Source organism: Lampetra planeri, chromosome 8 (assembly GCF_965212315.1).
Source record: "Lampetra planeri chromosome 8, kcLamPlan1.2.h2, whole genome shotgun sequence".
NCBI lineage: Eukaryota > Metazoa > Chordata > Hyperoartia > Petromyzontiformes > Petromyzontidae > Lampetra > Lampetra planeri.
The window spans coordinates 7,948,226-7,966,768 of NC_136114.1; the positions used below are offsets into that span (position 1 = coordinate 7,948,226).

At 45.4% G+C, this 18,543-nt stretch overlaps 1 protein-coding gene across 3 annotated transcripts; it reads right to left on the bottom strand.

Annotated features, from left to right (window-relative positions):
- Positions 1-1,574: 1,574 nt before the first annotated feature.
- Positions 1,575-16,475, bottom strand: KCNJ11 (potassium inwardly rectifying channel subfamily J member 11). 3 transcript variants are annotated; one of them, XR_013585737.1, is made up of 4 exons: positions 15,923-16,475; positions 13,275-14,511; positions 10,016-10,076; positions 1,575-9,875 (listed from the first exon to the last, which is right to left on the bottom strand). XR_013585737.1 is itself a non-coding variant. In XM_078596870.1 (3 exons), exon 2 carries the CDS (start codon positions 14,470-14,472, stop codon positions 13,297-13,299), a length of 1,176 nt encoding a protein of 391 aa, XP_078452996.1. In that variant the 5' UTR covers positions 14,473-14,511; positions 15,923-16,475; the 3' UTR covers positions 9,888-10,076; positions 13,275-13,296. The 3 variants fall into 3 exon arrangements, 2 of the variants coding, with proteins under 2 accessions (XP_078452996.1, XP_078452995.1); XM_078596870.1 differs by lacking the exon at positions 1,575-9,875 and having other exon boundaries at positions 9,888-10,076; XM_078596869.1 differs by lacking the exons at positions 1,575-9,875; positions 10,016-10,076 and having other exon boundaries at positions 12,739-14,511.
- Positions 16,476-18,543: the final 2,068 nt, after the last annotated feature.

An 18,543-nucleotide genomic window follows, 5' to 3' on the forward strand; every position in this document is an offset into this window, starting at 1 on the left:
AATTATTTCCTTTTCAGTGTTCGACAAATGTCAGGAATATGAAATCCTTTACAATCTCCACCGCCTGCCACACTTGCTTGTGTATTCAATTCTTAGGTGCATCGCACACCGTGCTTCGTTTATTCACCGAAAATGTTTTGCAGTAGAGAATATTAAATTCATAGAGTATTGTCAATTCCTATTATCTGCAGTAATTTGCGGTAATAAATGGAGCATTGTAGTCGAGGGAGCAGTGGCACAGTGGTTAACTCACTGCGCTATTAAACCGATGACCTGAGTTTGATTCCAGACCACTCGACCATCAGTGGTGAATGATATCAGAACAAGTCCCGAGCCCCCCGACCCAACTTCATTCACAGTGACCAGCGTGGTGAAGTAATATCCACAATCCCCATGATTGACACGGCATGGGGATGGGCAGTTTTATCCAACAGTGGGTGGACGAAGGGCTGTCAATTCATGATTGTAGCATTGTATTCGTTCCTGATGCATATTCTATACAGTCAAGACAGCACAAGGCTTGTCGATAAACAAAATGTAAACATGACTTTCCCATGGTGTTATTTACGTGCAGTGAAAGTGTTTAGCTGACGAGGGCTTGCTGCATACTGTATCATCAATATAAACAGAAAAAGTGATTGCTCTGTCTACCAAAATTTGAAGGTTTAGCTGATATTTATGGAACATAAAACATTATTTATTTAAGAATTCCCTTGCCAAATTTATCTTTGCCAACAGCCACATGACGTGCAAACTTTGATTCCTTTTGTCCTTGTAATGAAAGGCAGATTGTGATAATCTACATCTGCATTATTGGACTATGAGGCTACAAAGGGGCACATTACATGTTAACCAGCCATTATATTTGCTTCAAATACAACCTGCCACTGTAGCCTTCTGTGAGTGATAATTAAATAGGCAACGAGGAAGAAGATTCAGTAACTGATTATTGAAATACCACAAGCCATTGTTTAAAATTAATAAAATTGCAGGAAGCCCTTGAAAGCCCATGTGCACACACCCTGCAATTAGAATAATAAAATGTGGTTTTTAATGGCACGTTGGCTGAAAACGGTGCTTGTACAAACAATGGTCATGATAATTCTATCTAAACAATTAAGACTCTACAATGAATGGTCTTTTCGCTGACTTCTATATTTCAGCTGGTTAAATTGATCCAGTTGGGTTTTTTCATGTTGCGATGTTTTGTAAAATTATTTTGCAGCCGTTTTTTTCAAAGACTCGATAACCGCAAAACAAACTTTAACCTTGCATTAATCCCACTCGAAGGAGATGTTAACTGCAGGCGGCCTTTAAGCAACGACAACAAAAAGGCGATGAAAATGTTTCAAGGCAAACTTTCATCGCAGCCACCATCACAACTCCCCAACCCCCCCGCGTCCAAAAAAAAAGATTGCGGAATTGTTTGTGGTGCAATTAGCGAGAGGCCTCGCTCCTGCGGGGTTAATGCATGAACATGGGACTCCACGCATCCTGTCTCTCACGGAGCCTTTTCCGTTTGATCAGAATCAGCTGTTGGTTGTCCTCAAGGCAAAAGACTGGGGGGGGGCAGGGGGGGGCAGGGGGGGGGGCAACTTTGCAAAGGTCGGCGCTGTGGGACGGAGGCACCAGGGGGACCGTCTGCACCGGAGAACAATGCACCGGAGGACAGCTGTTTGGTGTGTCCTCTGCTTCTGGAAAAATGTGTCCCATGTGCTCTGGGATGTCACTATGCAATTGGATAATCTTACAGTAGGAAAACTAAAATAAACAGTAAAACTTACTTCCGAGGAACAATCATTTGATACTTAGAGAGTCAGATATATAGAGTTGTGTAAAATAATTCTCATATCAAAATACATGTGGTGCAAAATAATGTTGCATTCCACATTAAGTGCGACAAAGATAAATGTTTACACAGAATGGGTGGATGCAGGTGTGGGGGAGTTTAACTTTGGAACATTCCATATTGTTTGCAAGAGCTGATACAAATATATTCCCAGAGCCACTAAAACAAAAAAAACACCCAGTGATAATTAATTGTATGGTTGCCAAAATCCTATGTGTAAATAACATTGATTAACAGATCTACTAAAGTGAAATAGATACACTTTTAGTAAATAAATACCATCATCACGAGACATGATTAATTCGCTGCTGGATGAAGGCCTCCCCAAGCCATTGCCATTGCATCACAGTCCTGCAAAGCAATAGTCAAATACATACATATATATATTTGTACACTTGCATATACAGTTTATATTTTGGCTGGTGATACAATTCTTTAAATTCCACCATTAAGTTAACATTTCAAAGATTGCATTCTCTGTGCAGTAAAATGTATGCAGGAAAACACTGACCTGCAGTAACCAAGGTAAGACTTTGAAATCATCACATTTTAATGTTTTACTTTCATACAGCATCATTTATGCAAATGGCTGATGGGACTACAGACAAGCTAGAAGGCAGCCAGACAGTGAGGCGGCAGCAACAATTGCCTGAGCGCTACAGTCCTCTTTACATAAAGTTGTCTTCAGCCAATTAGTGAGTATTTAGCAGAGGTCGCAAACGGGTTTTGATTCCTTACCCGTACCCGTACCCGGCCGCACCAGGGTCGCAAACGGGTACCCGTACCCGGCCGGTATCGGGTACCTGATTGCGACCTCTGGGATGAAGCCATGTTGCAGGCGCGGGTGGGTTGATTCTAGTAACTTGAATTGTGAGAAGAGACAAGACGTTGGGAAATGAGTGACAAACGGTTACTCACCAGTGACTCACGGCCTACCCGTACCCGTACCCGGCCGCACCAGGGTCGCAAACGGGTACCCGTACCCGTACCCGGCCGGGTACGGGTAGCCGGGTATCGGGTACCCGGTTGCGACCTCTGTTATTTAGACATGTGAGAGGAAACCGGAGCACTCGCAGAAAAAAACACGCATGTGAGTGGCCAACACTCTATCCCATACAAAAGCAACAGTCCATACTTGGCAGTTCTACCTTCATACTCTTAGTTTTTTCGGTAAAGTCACGTAAAAAATGAAATTAAAATTAATAAAAGTAATAATAAAAATAAAATAATAAAAAATAAAAAATCACGACGTTTCGGAGGCAACACAAGTCTCCGTCATCAGGTGGGACCGTCACAGCTCGATTTGCTGTATCAAGTGAGGCAGGGATTCCAAGTTGAAATACAAGTTAAGGGGGAGGAGGGGGGGAGCTTATCAGAATGTGGTAGCCAATGAATGGCTAGATTTGAAGCTTTCGTGACTGCAAGGATTCATACTCTTAGTTTTTTCGGTAAAGTCACGTAAAAATGAAATTAAAATTAATAAAAGTAATAATAGAAACAAAATACCTTCCTCTGGCAAATCAGGGTATGGCACCTTCGTGCACACGGGAAGGTAGAATCAGAACATTGTGCAATCCACCAATCGACGCCTCTACAGTGCTGGATAATGATTCTAATTTATAATTAGAATTAGAAAAAATTATAATGTGCATTCCATCCTAGGATCCCAATCCTGTAAATAGACTAAAACACATTTGGTTTTAAAGTGCAATGTAAAAAAAATGAACGTATGAACGCAGTAATGTGCATGCACAAGAGAAATCTTCATCAACTTTGGAATAAAGGATCAACCTCCCAAATGTGTCAAGTCTAATTAGCTTGTAATGCATTTGGTCACTGGCCATTTAATTGGCTTGGACTTAATTGATCATTTATAATATAATGTGATATGTGTATCAGGGTGTGCTTCAGGATTACTTACGATTAACATCTACATAAAAAAAAAGTTGACAATGTAAATACCGTTTAACATCCCTGGGTATGAGGCATGCCAATCGCATTCTCAGTGCAAGACATCAACAGTGTGATTCTTTTATAGATACCCCACACATTTCTAACGGTCCTCTTTCCTTGCAACAGCTGATTTAACATTGTGAAAGCAATGGCTCCATATATTAGGTAGAAGAGCGTAGAACTATTTACCAATGCGTACTAAAGATTGGCGGGGGATGTGCAGAGGCGCTAACATACACAATGTTGTCTTTTCTCTATGAATGCATCACCCAATATATCCACATTTCGATAACTTCAATACACACAAACATACAATAAGACGTATAAAACTATGGCAACAACAAAAAGGAAAACAAGCATTACATGCAATAAGGAGACATGTTTAAAAACCAAACCAAATGATTAATCTAGTCAAACACAGAGGCCAATAAAAAAAAAACACGCTGACAGACACGAGCAGCATGTTTCCTCCATCACGACCAATCTATGGCTGTCGCCTTTCTTGGCGGATGAGCGTATACGATGTTGGTGTTTTGCACGAAAACGCCTCATGAAAGATACACTGCAATTCATGATGGTGGATTTTGTGGTTTATTGGGCTCTAAATAAACCCACTTAACTTCGTTTATATTTGTTTAGTGATTTGTTTACCTTTCCTATACTTTGCACTGCTAACGTGTTTTTGTATTTGTTGTAACGTTCTGACCACCCGCCCCGTGTCGAAATCTGTGGCAAAGAGCTTCATAGCTCATCGGATTCCTCCAATATAAATATTCTGAACCTGAAAAAATATATATTCTGACTTGTATGTGCCACTCCAAACCCTGTAGAAAAGCTGTTTCATCACATTTCACGCCTCTCACCATTGCTTAACACCGATGACTTTATTTCCACGACTTGCATTGTCTCCTTGGGACGTTTTTACGAGCATCTTTTAACTTCTGGTAATTTTACCCCATTTCCTGAAAACTAATGGATAATCGTTTTTGCACTCACAGTTTATGAACCCCGTATAGTTTTCAGGTCAATTTACACCCCGATGCTGTCACGTTGCTGTCAGCCTGCACGACGCGATCATAAATATTTCATGCAGGCGACAAATTATACTGCTGCCGTTATTTACACCTGCCACGTGAAACGGAAGAGCTCTGAAGACGAATTATTTTTGGACACCAGTATGACAACAAAAAGGTGTCCAATGTCGTGTGGGTTGCCGTGTAAAGCGTGCCATCGTCCTGGTTTACTGTGGTGCTCTGTGGTTGTGAGCCGGCACATTGGATGGGTTTAGAGACTTTACACCAGTGTGACAGCCATGAGAATTATAGTGAGGATCACATGGCAAAATAGTGATCAATAAATGCAGCAATACAGCAATTTAGTAAGTTATAGTCAACTTTGTACATATACTGCGTTCAATACTTTGTACAATGTTAGTTTATTCTCTCAGTTTCCTGGACAACAATGCTTACGGTCCACAAAAAAAATGTAGTTTACAAATTTACCTGTCATATAAACATTCAGTCATTACATGCTGCATATGCCTGATGATTGATAAACACATCCCAAGTGGCATATAGACTGATTTAACTCAGCACCTTCTATGTCAGGTGGGACATGTTTATCAATCGTCACGCATGTGCAGTGTGTAATGAATACATTTGTGATTTGAACGGAGGTTATTTGGTAAACTCGGAACGACGTACCATGAAGTTTGGAAACCCCTGCAACTTGTAGACCGCCACGTCCTGGCCATGTCAGCCACGTGACCACTTCACCCGTTGGCCACAGTTCAAATGATATATTTTGTCGATTTTTTTTACTCCCAGATGAAGAGTGGGTCAACTGTTAAGAGAAGAACACACATGTTTAATCGCATCATGGCGTTTCTGACAGTCTACCACTCGTCAAAATGTGTTGCCAGTACAGCATTTTGAAAAAACACATGATTCAGTGTTTTAATGTCTGGTCTAATAAATGAGTCAATTCACGAATTATATAAACAGTTCTGAGGTATACAAATGGGATGTGAAGTTTACCTCTTAGGATGGATTATCTCATGTGCAATTAATTTCATGGATTCATCCTGATCTTCCAAAACTATAGATATGTAAAAACTTCAGGTCAAAATAACTTTTGAATGGGATTGATTATGCTTACAGAATTATATAAAACAAACTAACAATAACAAAAATATGCAATCTGGTTGGCCGGGTGGCTCAGTTGATCAGAACAATGAGCCGACACCACTGAGAAACCTGGGTTCGAATCCAGGCAGCCACCCGTAATGAAACTGGGTCGCTGAGTGTAGAGAGTCGATGGTTCCACTCCACTCTAAGAAGTAAAACCCACGTGATGAACAACTCTGTAACAGGGCACACGTGAGAATGCAGCACACTACTATAACAACAAACTATTTGGTGATAATGTATTGGCACTGGTCCACAAGCACAAATAACATAACACTCAACGCATGAATCATTAACACTGCCTTAAAGGGAAAGATATAATATAACAAAATGCAATTGACATGCTACGAAGATGGATTATTGCTCGAAATGCCCCCTATTGTGATATCTCCTTCTGTAGTCCTCTCTCAAAAGCATGTTGATGCATTTGCTCCGCAAGAGTTCCGCATTGTAATCTCTTCATCTTGTGACATGATGTTGAGAACACAGCTGGAGACAATTTTCTCATAAAATATTAAAAAAGTAAAGAAAAAACTTACAGAGAACACGTTCAGAATTCTTTTTTTTAACCAATTACTGACACATAAAAACTATAAAATTAATAATTGTAGTAGTTTAATTTTAAAGGTCACAAAATAAAGGACAGTCCTTAGGCATGTTTGTAATAACGAGTTTCACCAATTAGTAGGTGACTAACACCAGCATTCATCCCCAATCAGCAGGAAAACATTAAAGGCTCATCGTTAATTAGTCTGCTTTGTCATATCCCAATTATCACCTATCCAGGATGCGTGATAATGAATAATTATTGCATAGCTCACTAGTGCACCCGCACGGCTTGCCTCAGTATATCCGCAGTGATGATGGCAATTCTGCGTGCGATTATGCTACATCAGACTGAAACATACAATTTTCAATCAGGTAAAACATCAAAGTCTGCTGCGAGAACACTGCAATTGTTTCCTGATTACTGCACAAATGCACTGCCATCATTGTATGCGTCTCGGATTATGTCGAAAAGAAAATCATTGGTACGACAAACACAAATGTAGTGATGAAGGCAAGGAAGTGTGAAAAGGCAGAGTCATAATGTTTTTGCTATTATAACACTTGTTTACCAAGGAAAGCCTCGCCGAGTCTCGTAATTCTTTTTCATAACTCAGAACTCTTTATCAGGAGGGTCCTACCAGGTTTTGAACAACGTTTGAGTAATCTGCGGTGTCATTTTAAAAATAAATATTTGGACCGTGACGCCGGCAAAACAATGGGCTCGTCTTGCGAACGACATCACGGGATCTTTATTGTCCACTGTACAGCAGACGGCGAGTATTTTCACGGTTAACACACAAGACCACCGTAATAACCAGTGGCGGCCACTGGAGTAGAACCGAGAACCTCTGCAAACAAGCAGCGAGTGCGCTACCGCTCGGCCGTTTCAGAAAAAAAAATCAATGTCGTGGTGAATACGGTACAGTATAAAAAAATACTTTTTTTAAGTATCGCACATTATAGCCTGATTATTAGTTGCTATTTTATAATTGATGCCAAAGTTATCATTTGTGTGAGAATGAACACGACTATGCAACAGAATTCAATTGTACCTATATATGGGCAATTTTCACGTTTCATTTTTTAAATACTTTCTGCGAACAATTACCACCAGTCACTTGAGATGAACAGAGTGCATTTCCCGAGATTTTATCCGCATGTGTATCAACGGAGCAATGGACATGTATAAAGCACACCAGGTGATGCACTCTCACAAAGCATTACTACACTCCTCTATTAATAAGAGATGTCACTGAAATGTTTCAATACTAATGGGGTATTCCCCATTGCCAAGAGTAAGTTTAATATGAAGCTCACCTAGAGAGATAGCTACAAAAAGAAACAGATGCTCAACAATTCCGATAATTATCAAATCATCATTATCTGCCGCCATCAATCCACTGCTGGATAGAAGTATCTGCAAGCCGTCACCATCTCGCACAATCTCTGATGTATTAATCCACCCTAAGACCTGCGCACGAGCTGATTTCATCACTCTGTCTCCTTGGTGGACGTGTTCCACTCCTTGGCTGCCACTCCTTTATAAATCTTGATCACTGGCCATCATGCTTTCGAGTTGACATGTCTCATGCAAGCACACTCAGTTTTATTAACAGTTTGAACTGTGTCTTTAATCTGCTTATGTTCCATAATCCACGTCTTCCTCTTTCTATCTCTCAATGTCAATTCCAAGCATCTCATCATGCCGTGCACACTTTGTTTTACCTTTGTTTCATTTACTTTGTTAATGTCCATTATTCCTTCGCATGGCTCGGCAAGGTAGTTTGCACCGGTTAAAACTATCTTGTTTATGGACATTGTTAAGTTACGTTTCATTATCAAGTTCATTTCTCCCAGTGACACTCGCATATATTTTCTGAAAATGTAATTAGCGACATCAAGGCAGAAAGACAAACGGTGAAAGTATTCACTGCTGTATTTCAGATTAATTAATAACATCGTCTATATAATGAGCAATGATACTTAACTACAGGAAATTATTAAATATCTTTACAAAGGTGACTGCTAAGTTGGCCTAAAGATAAATATGATAAGAAAAATGTGGTGTAATAATATCCTTCTTTATACAGGGAAGCCAAACTGAGTGTTAATACTCTTTTTTTTACACGCTTTTATTTAACTCACTCTGTCTGTTGTTGTATCCTCAAATCTTGTAACTCAATTTTAACCCACTTCCAAATGTGGTATCGACTGCAAACTTGGTATACTTATGTAATACTGATGACAATACTATATTCTATCATAAAAAAATTAAATACAAACATTTTTGAATAATCTTTTTTATATGTTATGTTTCGGCTTGTGTCTAATAGTCCACGGTCAATTGACGTTGGCTGTAATTGACCACGGTCCCTTAGGTTATGGCAAGCTTCGGGGCCACTTCCTGGAGTCGTGGAGTTCTTCCATTACTAGTCCGGTACATTCCATTAAAGCGTGTTTTAAAATCTTTTTTTTATATTACTTATTTAAACAGGGTTCTGCATAGAGATATGTGGCCAATTTCATGTATTGGTGTTTGGCTCCATGTGGAAGGAAACTGGAGTACCCAGAGAAAACCAACGCATTTGAGTGAATAACACTCACAGGTCCACACAGATGGATTAAATCCACTTGCTGTAATGCCACCTGTTGGCCACTTTAAATGTTAAGCTAACGTTTTAGGCAATGGTCCTTCTCCAAGAAGCAATATGGAATCAAATCTATACTTATTAATAAAAATACATTTTAACTGATAGACCCTTAAATTTAGATGTAAAGCTTTCGTGACTGTAGAGATTCATATGCTTGGTTCTTTTGGTAAAGTCACGTAGAAGGGAAATAATAAAATAGTTCAAATATAAAACAATAAAATTCTCACGACATTTCGACTGCAACACAAGCAATCATCATCAGGTGTGAAATCCACACCGAGAATATGATAGACCTTTGTCAATCCACTGCTGGGTCAAGGCCATGTCGATCATGGGAGTCGTCTGACCATACTTCACCACGCTGGTCAGCAGGGGTCTGTGAAAGATGGGGTTCATCACGCAAGACATATCACTCACCGCCGAAGTTAGCCATGGCCAGGAATCGAACTCCAGGGTTTAAAGCAGAGTGCACTAATCATTACATTACAGCTCCACCCACATTTGTATCACCATCACTAGCATCGGAAAATCATTCGTGCCGAATCAAACGGAAGCCATAATAAGGGTGATGTGTTGCTCACCAGTACTCTTTGCCGAGGCTGGCTCTTGGGAGTGCAGCAGCAGCAGCAGCAGCTTCGCGTGCACTTCACTCCACAACCGCGTGCCTCCTCCGTGGGTTTGCAACCTCTAGGGTACAAAGTAACCGGGACATATCACCGGAAGAAAAATCTCTCACAAAACTAGGAGAGGGGAGAATGACGTGCAAATGCATTGTCTTGAGTGTGTATTATTACGCAATTGACATTGGATGTCCCGTGAAGACTTACACATTTTTCCATTGGCTATTGCAAAAAGGGGATGATCCTGGTAAAACCGACTTCTCCAGCTCTGCAAATAAAACATGGGGGTTGTCATTTCCGAACAGATTAGACCCAAAGTATAGGAGGCTGTCAGGATCAGCAGAGGTTGTTTGAATTTTCAAATTCAAAGTCTGCCGTCAAACCTGATTATCAGCAGCTTTGGGTGCAGTGCCTGGGTTATCATGTCACCCCTCAACACACTTACTCCTCACCATGGCAACCAAATTAATCCCTGAGTCATTATATAAAAAAAAAACCCAATGCTGCTGTGCTCAGTCTTGCAGCAGCGTTCGTCACGTGACATAGGGATTATCTCAATCGAGCAAGCCTCAAACTCCAACCCATGGGGTCCCCAAGTCAATCTGGAAAAAAACACCAAAACTCGGAATTGGAGACACAGTGGCAAGGTGTCAAATGAGACATCGACACCGCTAAGAGTAAATGCAACTAAAGATTTTTGATATTCAGTCATCATTTAATTGCTACCCTTATTTACCACCTGCCATGAGGAATTTGACCAAATCTGTGGCAGGACACCGGTTCATGGACTCACTAGAGGGACCCAGAGGCAGATCTGCGCTCACGCGTGGAATTGCACGAACCACCGCTCGTCACGGGAGGAAGCCCACGGTGTATTTAACTTGTCCACCGTAAAAGTAGGACTTGGTGGCTTGCGTTTACAGTGCAAGGCCATTAAGACGCTCTGTCATAAAGTGCCCTGTCGCCCGTGACAGGTGGCGCGCGTGCGTGCGCTAGTGCACACGTGGATGCGTGCACACGCTCACCCCCCCTGCGCTTTTCACGGCTGGCTGCGTGTCTGTACTCCATTTCATGCGGCCAATGCCTGGCTTGCGTGAAGCGGTGACACCAACTGCCCCTTCGTTCCCTCCCGTAGCAAAGATTAGCGCGGTTGGCTACGTGCGGCGTGCGAAAGAAGTTCAGCGTGCATGCGTACGGCCTTTCGCCAGACTTGCCTTCGACAAAAGTGAGCCAACGGACAGGGCAGAGGGGGCCCTGTCCGTACGCAGTGCTGCACAAAGCTCCCAGCAAGGCTGTGAAGGAGTCCAGTGACTAGATCGTGTATTTAGCAATCACTGATTTGGCCTTGCCCATTGCTGCATCGGTCCTTTCATTAATTCGAGGTTTGAAATAAACCCCCCCAAAAACACGTGCTCGATGGCATGGCTGCAGTACTGTTGGATGTAGTTATATTATGTACAAGTACGGCGTGTTTTGTCAGTCCACTGCTACATGAGGGCCTCCCCACACCGCGTGTGTCGTGTGCGTTATCAATATTTATGGTTTCCACTTTCACCAAACAGTATATATGCTGCTTGAAATATTAACTATACAGATGTAGGGTTTTGAAATCTTTTCTCTGTATTGAGGTGTATCTTTTTATGATGTGTTACCAGTATTTGTTTGTGAATGTTCAGTAGACAGGTTTCCCTCGCTGTGTGCGGTTGCAGATGCGTTCCAAGAAAGTGGCGCACAAAATGAGACCGCACGAGACAGCTGCCCGCCGAGTAGCGCACAAAGTCCACACTACACAACGACGTCCCACGTCTGACCCCATAACCACACATGAGCGAGTTCAAACCGTATATCGCGAATTTCGAGTAGGAATCGGTTAGCCGTATACACGTGAAATCGCACAAACACTCTTTCAGGTTGTGGCAAAGCTTTGTTCCTGGCAAGGACGCAAGAGAAAGAGAAAAGATAAAGCACATGATTTTTCCATGACATAGCAAATGCAGATTATTTTTCATTTGTCATGACCTAGGTTTAACTAAAGGACACTGAATTGAGTGAACAGTAGCACTCAATGACATAATTGCATATGCCGTAAAACATGTCTCTAACAATATTTATCACCCACAATATTTAAAATGTGAGATTTGTCATCTCCTCAACCAAACTGTTGCCGAGACCATCATCAATGCCTTATTCACATCCCGACTGGAATATTGCAATTCTCTCCTTTATGTCCTTCCAAAATGTCTCATCTACAATCTGTAGATGATCCAAAATGCTGCTGTTAGATGTGTCACCCACACCCGTAACCGTAAGCTAACGAGACCACTCAGTACTCCAATCCCTCCATTCGCTCCCAATCCAATCCACACTCAATTTCAAGATTGCACTCAAGATCCTCAGCGGGCTTGCCCCTATCTCTCCCCTCTCGTCTCATTGCACTCCCCACTGTGCACTTTCTGTTCCAGAAACCAAGGAGTTATATCGATGCTCCCAGTCAACCTTCAATAAGTTGTCCGTCTCTAATTTAGCCCCTGCAATCTGGAATTTACTGCATCCAGCCGTACGTACCGTTTATTCCCTGCCTCTGTTCAAGTCCAAGGTTCAGACCTTCCTTTTTCCCCTCTGCCTATGATCGACCGACTGACTCTCTACAAAATAAATATTCCCACTGTTTTTGTTCAGCGCCTTGAGATATGGCTGCATATAGACGCTATATAAATCCAAATTGCATTGTACGCCCTCAACCCTTGGAAGCTACTGACTCCATGACAAGTGGAGTCAGGCTTAGAGTAATCCATTTAAGACTTTCCCTGCTCCATTTGGTGCGAGTCTACGTATTGTATTACACAATCAATCACTTGCCCAGGCAGTCAAATACAGCAGCTCTACGTTTGTTAAAGTTTTGGCTTTCGAAAAGAGAGCACAGTATTCTATTAATGATATATTACGCTTTTATTCAGACAATTGTAAAAATCCAACTTCCATGCACAATATATATTGCTTCTTTGTGCTTAAAAGTGTACAGTTTATACAGCAATATACAGCGTCCAAAAACATTGTCGTCTTCCTTAAATTAGCCCTTGCCTGGCCAGTACAATAATTTGCTCAAATTGGCTGTTGAGTACTGATTTCCAAAAACATTTAAATCATCCACACAAAATGAGCAGAAACGAACCTCGCCGAACTCTACTCAACACTGAAAGCAAGAGGCTCAAACTCAGCAAACAAACCATAGAGCCGGTGTCATTCAAATTCAAGCAACACTCTTTGCAGTTTCCATCTTGGCCTTCGGATTGTTTTAGCAGCATTTCAAAGTGAACAAGCAATGGCATTTTACGCCGAAGCCAACTGTCGGAAAAAAAGTTCAAGGCAACAAAAATATAGCGATGTAAATTAGTTTTTTTTCCCATATATATAAAATGCCATTTAACGATAATTTTCCTTTAAGAAAACAACAGTGGCTTTTTACTTGTGCTGAGGCATGGTTGGCATCACGAAAAGCGAGGTTGCTGCGTCTCCAAAATCCCCGACGCGCGCCGCTCCTCCACGTGCCTCCTGCGTGTGGCGGTCTGGGCCCTCTGTGAGCTCGACGCCGGCAGCGCTCCGTGCTGCTCGTCCAAGTCCCGCGCGCTGCACCGCGGCGTGGCCACGCGCGTCGTGTTCCCGAACTTTGAGTAGTCCACCGAGAACTTGCCTTCCTCCTCCGTGACGATAGACACGAAACGGTGACCCCACAGGATCTCGTCGGGCAGGTAGGACGTCCTGGCCTGCGTCGTGATGCCCGTGGTCTCCACGACGCCCTCCAGGATGATGACCACCTCGATGTTTTCGTGCTGGAGGGAGTTGGGTGTAAGCAGGTACAGGGGGCTCTTGCTGTCTATCGTGTGGCAGATGATGAGCGGGGACACGAGGAAGATGCCGTTGGTGCCGATGGGGTTCTCCATCTGAATGTCGACCTGGTCGATGGGTATCACCTCACCCTCGGGCGTGGTGGTCTTCTTCACCACCTGCATGTGGATGCTGGCGCCGATGATCATGCTCTTGCGCAGGTCGCCCACGCGGAACATGAAGCAGAGCCTGCCGTTGCGCGGGGCGATGACGGCGTGCTTGCTGAAGATGAGCGTCTCGGCGCGCCGGTGCGCCTGCGCCGTCTTCATGAAGATGCAGCCCAGCATGATGGCGTTGATGATGAGGCCCACGATGTTCTGCACGATGAGCATCGTGATGGCCAGCGGGCACTCCTCCGTGATCATGCGGCCCCCGAATCCGATGGTCACCTGCACCTCGATGGAGAAGAGGAAGGCCGAGGTGAAGGAGTGCACGGCCGTGACGCACGGGTTCGGCGCGTTCTCCACGCGGTCCAGGTCGCCGTGCGAGAAGGCGATGAGCCACCAGATGATGGCGAAGAGCAGCCAGCTGCACAGGAAGCTCATGGTGAAGATGACGAGCGTGTGCGGCCATTTGAGGTCCACGAGTGTGGTGAACACGTCCTGGAGGAAGCGGCCCTGCTCGCGGATGTTCCTGTGGGCCACGTTGCAGGCGCCGTTCTTGCGCACGAAGCGCGCCTTGCGAGGACGCGGCCGCTGCTTGGGCTGGTGGCCCACCTCGTCCTCGGCGAGGCGGGTGAGCACGTACTCCTCGGCGAGGAGGCCCTTCCTAGCCAACATTGCTGCCGGCTCTCGCCCGCACCATCACGTCCGCTGGACCTGACGGCGACAGGCAGGAGGACAGCAGGCGCAAATCACTTTCACCGCTCGCCAGCTGAGACGCTATCTACACTAGGAAATGTTATGATCAAATATCTATCCCCCCCACACCCATGCCACCGACTCGCTTTGGCTATGAAGAAGGGCCCTTTCCCGAAACGTCGCCCGTGATGTGTTTTTTTTTATGTGGCTAATGTTATTGACATGGGTGCTGAGCTGTTCGTTGTTCTTGTGCACAGCTGCCGACGACGCATCACAAACGTGTTCCTTCTTGTGTGGCGAGCGTATCGAGGGGCCACTGGGACCGCGTGAGAAAGCACGGGGGTGGAGTCCTGCAGCCGGGTAAACAAAAGCCCGACCGAGAAGCTCCGCAATTCCACGCGCGATCTCAAGGCATCAGGGTCCCGCGCCACGCGCAAAGAGAGACAGGCTTACGAGAGAGAAACATAATGAACTGATTCACACCCGAGGCAATTAGGCTTAATTATGTAATCCCATTGTTTGTCGACAACACGGACACACACACACACACGGACACCCACGCGAGGCGTGTATGCGTAAAACGTGACACGCACGTGGTCACGATTCGAAATTCGTTCGTGAGATGCCACTGTAACGGTGTCGTGTGTGAGTCCTCCCGATTATGCTATCGAGCAAATTACGACAATGCACCCTCTACCAATGCACGCGTGGAAACATTAAACCCGCGCACCAATTGCGAGATTCCGCGGATACACACACACACACGCGCCTCCTCTTAACACACAGGGACAGGTATGGGCTCACACACACACACAAGGCAAATATCCCCCTTAAGGTACTTTTGGGGCGTGTGTTGTTAACGAGGACTATTGACGGCCGGCATGGCATACGAAGGGGTGGGTGCCCAGCACCACGACGGACTGCCTTTGTCTCCCCGATGGCGATGTTTACACACCGCATCAGATACCAATTTAAGGCTGAGTCGACCTAGGTGAGTCCCAGGACCGGTTTGGATATCACTCGCCACTGACGAGAGGCGTGTCCTGGAATCGAACGAAGGTCAAATGGAATTCATAATGTAATTCGCCAATCGCTATCACCACCGCTTTCTACAAACAGGACGAAGGTACCCCCGTAAATAGCCGTAACGAGACTGGTGGGGCAAGTGCTGTTAGCGAGCACCTAACACTCGCACACAAACAAAGATCCCCCGTATAGCCTTAACAGACTGTTGGGGCAAGTGCTGCTAGCGAGCACCTATGAAGGCCGGCACGGCACACGAGCGGGTGGGCGGCCAACACCACGCCCGGCCGCCTTTGTCTCCCCCAGTGACGATATTTACCACACACGGCACCAGGTACTCATTTGAGGCTGAGCCGACCTACACGCACGCGCTCCCACACTCGTCCGGACCACTCCGCACACTCACCAATTCTGCCGGCGGCTGCAGCTGCCGGCGAGCAGCAGAGGGGGTGGTGGTGGTGGAGGCGTCGTCGGTGACGGCGAAACGAGACGACCTCGTGCCTCCTTTGTCCTCGGCTGGGGAATCGTGAACGGGCACAGCAGCAGCAGCGGCGGCAGCCCTCGGCGAGGACGCGCGCCTCTTCCTCCTCCTCCTCGCACGTCGGGGTGGTGGTGGTGGTGGCGACGTCTCCCTGTCGGACCCTGCTATGCTCGGCACCCCCCCAAGGCTCAACGGCGAAGCGAACTCGAGCGAGCGTCATGTGCCCGACAGCGGCGGAGTCGCGTTTCTCCAGGAATAGACCTCCTCTTGACAAGTGACCGTCACTGTTGCCGCGATGGTGGTGGTGGCACGATTTCGTTCGCCCTCCCTCCCCCCACCCACCAGCGCCGACTTCAGATGGTGCGGGCGCGTGAGAAGCCACATATGGAATGAGCGCTTGTGGGATGATCGAAGCAATGAGGGAAAGAGAGAGAGAGAGGAGGCTCAGAGGAGGGGGAGGTCGGTGCGTTCGGGACGGGGTGGACGAGGGAGGGGAGCGAGATAGTGAGGGTAGTGGGGGGGTGATGCTTGCGCGCACGGATGGGCTTTGCGCAAGACGCGCTGGGGATGTGGGGGGGGGCACAACAACACGCGGGGCTCAGGCAGATGAACGCGTAGTGCTCAGCACACACAAAGATCCGCCTATTCTTCCGTGAAGCGTTTTAGAGACTGTTGGAGCAAGTGCTGTGAGCGAGCGCCTATGAAAGTCGCCGAAGCCACACGAGGTGGAGGGGGGTGTATCAACTCGGGATGAAAGATTTGGGGAAAATATCTATAATTGCGATTTTTCTGACAGATATTGCGATTGCGATTTGATTTGCAATCAAATTTGTTTAAGTCAAGCTTCAGTTCAATATTGACTGTGTAATAGATTTTAAACATGTGATGGAGCATGACCACATGATACCAACAAAATATGTACGTCTCAATATATTCTAATGCAAGGATGAGAACTTAAAATATATGATTTGCTTCCAACATGTATTTATTAAAATGTTTCAATTGAAATAGAACAATCAAACAAAGAACAATTGTTAAGGTAAATAAATAAAGTTCTAATGATACAAAAACAATTCCAATAAGAAAGAAATAGGACTTTTCAAATCGCAAAAAATCGCAGTCTTTGCGATTTGCTAATCGCATTGTTTCAAATTGCGATTTCGATTCAAAATCGATTAATCGTTCAGCCCGAGTAGAAACGTGAACCCGACCCCACGCGGTTCTGTGCGCGTATCAGCGCCGAAGGTGCAGCGTGGCGGTCAAGCACGTGGGCATCGCGCTGTGCGGGGTGATTAAATCAGCGCCCTTTCACCACCACCACCACCACCTACTCACCAACATTCACGTGGAATTATATCAATCACAGTTTACGAATTAGAGGCGAGAAGCAAGCGTACACGTACGTGATCCGACACCCTTGGGTGGTTAGTAAATTAACTGCTGCGCCGCCACCAATGTTTACGTAATACGCGAAGCTGACGCTGTCACGAATACACTACCAAGGTCGAATCTTACAAAGAATGTGGCTCATCCGCCCACTGTGTGCAGACTATAGGAGGGCTTTAAGTGCCACGCGTGTTATGCGATTGCAGTCGCCGATTTCGAACAACGGACCGCATTGTAACGCCACTCGCTGCGCGCCTCGATCACCGTCGGGAGAATTTTAGATATTCATCAGCTCCGCCTGAAGCCACCCACCGGCTCTCTCACCGACCTCGGCATGAACGCTGATCGGCAGAAGGCTGCCACGGTCGCTGAAATCGTGACAATTTCTCACGGCGCCGCGCAAAGGAACACAGAATCAGAACGTTGATTTAGACCCGAAGAATCCGATGCCCTATGAAGCTCTGTTTCACAGATGGGTCAGAAAATGACAATACAAAAATCGGATAGGAGTGCAACGTATATGAAAGTTAAGCAAGCCACTAAATAAATAAAGTACAAATTGCACGTGAATTACTGCCGATTATTAAAAAAACAAATGCAGTCTTGGGTAAAGCAGCAAAAACAAAATAAATAGTCCCAGACCACACCAAGACCACACACAGTCCCTCAATAAGATCGCACATTAAAATTGAACGATGGATGCAAGCAAGGAGCAACGTCAGAAAGCAGTCTCGCCGCTTTCGAAGACGCATTGCTCTCATCAAGGCGTCCCACGCACGAGCGGGTGGGGAGTTTAACCCGAGAATGAGTCGCGTCGCCTTCCAGGATTATAAACGAACGCGGTGGCTCTCGTGACGAACACGAGGACGTCGTCGGCACGAAACGGAAAAGAGTTCGACCCCGCCAGGCTCAAGTTCAGCCGGATGCGGTGCAAGTGTAGAGGCGTTACGGGAGGGCGAACAAACACACCAGGGGTGGTTATGCCCACACGCGGAAGGATGCTTACATCCACGTCCGCATCGTTTAGCCTGGGGGGCTGAAACGGCGCTGTGATCCCCCACGGCCCCACCCCTCGGGGGGGGGGGGGGAGTTGCTATATAAGGCGGTGAGCCGGTGGGCTCGGGGTTCAGTGTTTAGCTTAAACCAGTGAAGAAGGAAGA